The sequence below is a fragment of the Sinocyclocheilus grahami genome, unplaced genomic scaffold (assembly GCF_001515645.1).
Source record: "Sinocyclocheilus grahami isolate Dianchi unplaced genomic scaffold, SAMN03320097.WGS_v1.1 scaffold17644.1, whole genome shotgun sequence".
In the NCBI taxonomy this organism is placed as follows: domain Eukaryota; kingdom Metazoa; phylum Chordata; class Actinopteri; order Cypriniformes; family Cyprinidae; genus Sinocyclocheilus; species Sinocyclocheilus grahami.
This window is the reverse complement of record NW_015516717.1, coordinates 120-1,896: the sequence shown is the minus strand read 5'-3', so window position 1 is coordinate 1,896 and position 1,777 is coordinate 120. Positions and strand designations below refer to the sequence as shown.

General features: G+C 35.5%; 1 protein-coding gene across 1 annotated transcript in view; it reads right to left on the bottom strand.

Moving 5' to 3' along the window:
* The window catches only part of LOC107579476 (perilipin-3-like), a 2,748-nt gene extending 1,948 nt beyond the window's left edge, over positions 1 to 800 (bottom strand). The window contains exons 1-3 of the mRNA XM_016265307.1: positions 644 to 800; positions 172 to 367; positions 1 to 51 (exon numbers count right to left, since the gene is read on the bottom strand). Coding sequence (XP_016120793.1) covers positions 1 to 51; positions 172 to 367; positions 644 to 721 — 325 coding nt within the window. The 5' untranslated portion in view covers positions 722 to 800. The remainder of the gene's footprint in view (positions 52 to 171; positions 368 to 643) is intronic.
* Positions 801 to 1,777: the final 977 nt, after the last annotated feature.

Genomic DNA, 1,777 nt, shown 5'->3' with positions numbered 1-1,777 from the left:
TTTCTTCTACCTTCTCCAGCCCTTTAATGGCATATTCATTTACCATTGCAACTGCACAAGAAAAAGAACACAGGAATAACTGTTGTTATTCAACAAACATCAAGAACAACACCACAAATAAAAGACAAGGCATAATAAGACACAAACTACATCTAGGCTCGAGATCCTTACTCTGAGGCTCCAGTCGGTCTAGTATGGGTCTGGAACCTGTTGAAGCAGCAGCGCCCAGCGTGCGCACCCCACTCTCTGCAACCTCCATTACTCCTTTCAGGAGTGGCACGCTGTCTTTAGTAGAGCTGTAGGCATTATACACCGCACCACATGCTGAACTCACCAGGGGCAGGTTGCTCACTCGGGATACTACACTCTGAAACACAAATATTAAGGTTTGTTGCCATTTACGCTCAGTTTTTAATGTACATTGAGCTTCATCTATGAAATAGAGCACAACGAATTTCCAAAGTGTTCATAAAACCGTCTTTACGCAGATTAATGTATTAAATTAAATGTAAATAATTAAAATGAGAATGGTTTCATCATGAATGACTCTGTATTTCATATAAAATTTAATATTTGTTGGAAATAAATAAAACTTCTGTTGTTTAATTGTCTGTAGGTGAGAGTCATGAAGTGTGTGACTTACCTGTTGTTCCTGAGTGGCCTGTGATGCCTCTGTGTCCTTCTCTGCCGTTTTCCCGCTATCTGCCATTCTGTGGTACATGTTGCAGTATTAATCAGAAAACAATTGAACAAGAACCATTTACTTTTCTTCTAATCACAGCCAGTCTAGATCCATCTCATAAACACAAACCTATAGTCACAATTAAAACTCACAGGCTGGTCAGAACTCAATCAAATGAGTAATGATGAAAGAATTCTAAACTAAAGAAAATGATCCCTTTAACTCCAATCCTAACCTAACCCTACAATCGGATTGGTTGGGTATAATGTTGTTTCAGGACTAAGAATGAACATGTCATACTTTGGTAATTCAAATTAAATGATGAGTAAACATCATAGCTTTGTGCAAATCATGATAACCATTATAGATACAAAATCATTATCATATCAGATAAGAGATCAGAAAGAAAAACAACAATTTATCAAGTATAATCATAATGTAATATAATATAATATAAATTCATATTATGATATAACTAATATATGATATAAATAATAATTAATATGTCATAATAAGTATATTTATATTATAACAATTTACATTTTTTTCATCTTTAAACCTAAGAGGAGAACATTTGCACGTTATGCGAGTTATTGCAATCTAATAATGGGAAATGAAGGAACGGTGAAGGCGTGTCCTCTCAACCTCCCTTTAGATTGGCAGACAAGGAACATCACATAATATAGCATATAAAAATCGATTTTGTGACACGTAATGTTCAGATAACTTAAAAAAAAAAGTTAAAATCAGGGGAAAATAAACATTCGCTCACAAATGATATCTTTGCTTGCTACACTTCAAAGAAGTGAGCGTTAGTATAGCATGCTAGTCATAGTTATTTTACGTAATGACAAATCAAGAGCGTTGACTAGAGGATCTAGGGTGTAAACTTTCACCCACTTCCTGAAGAATTTGATTGTTGCGCCATTCCGTATGGAATCTGACAGAAAGACGACCAGCATTAACAGTAACCTATAAATCTTACAATGGACTTATTCTCATACTATAGCTATCGATATTGAAAGCGTTCTTGTTCCTGAGGCGCGGCTTGTTTGAGTGCGCTTGAAAAAAAAACTTTCAGCCAACTGGAGACAA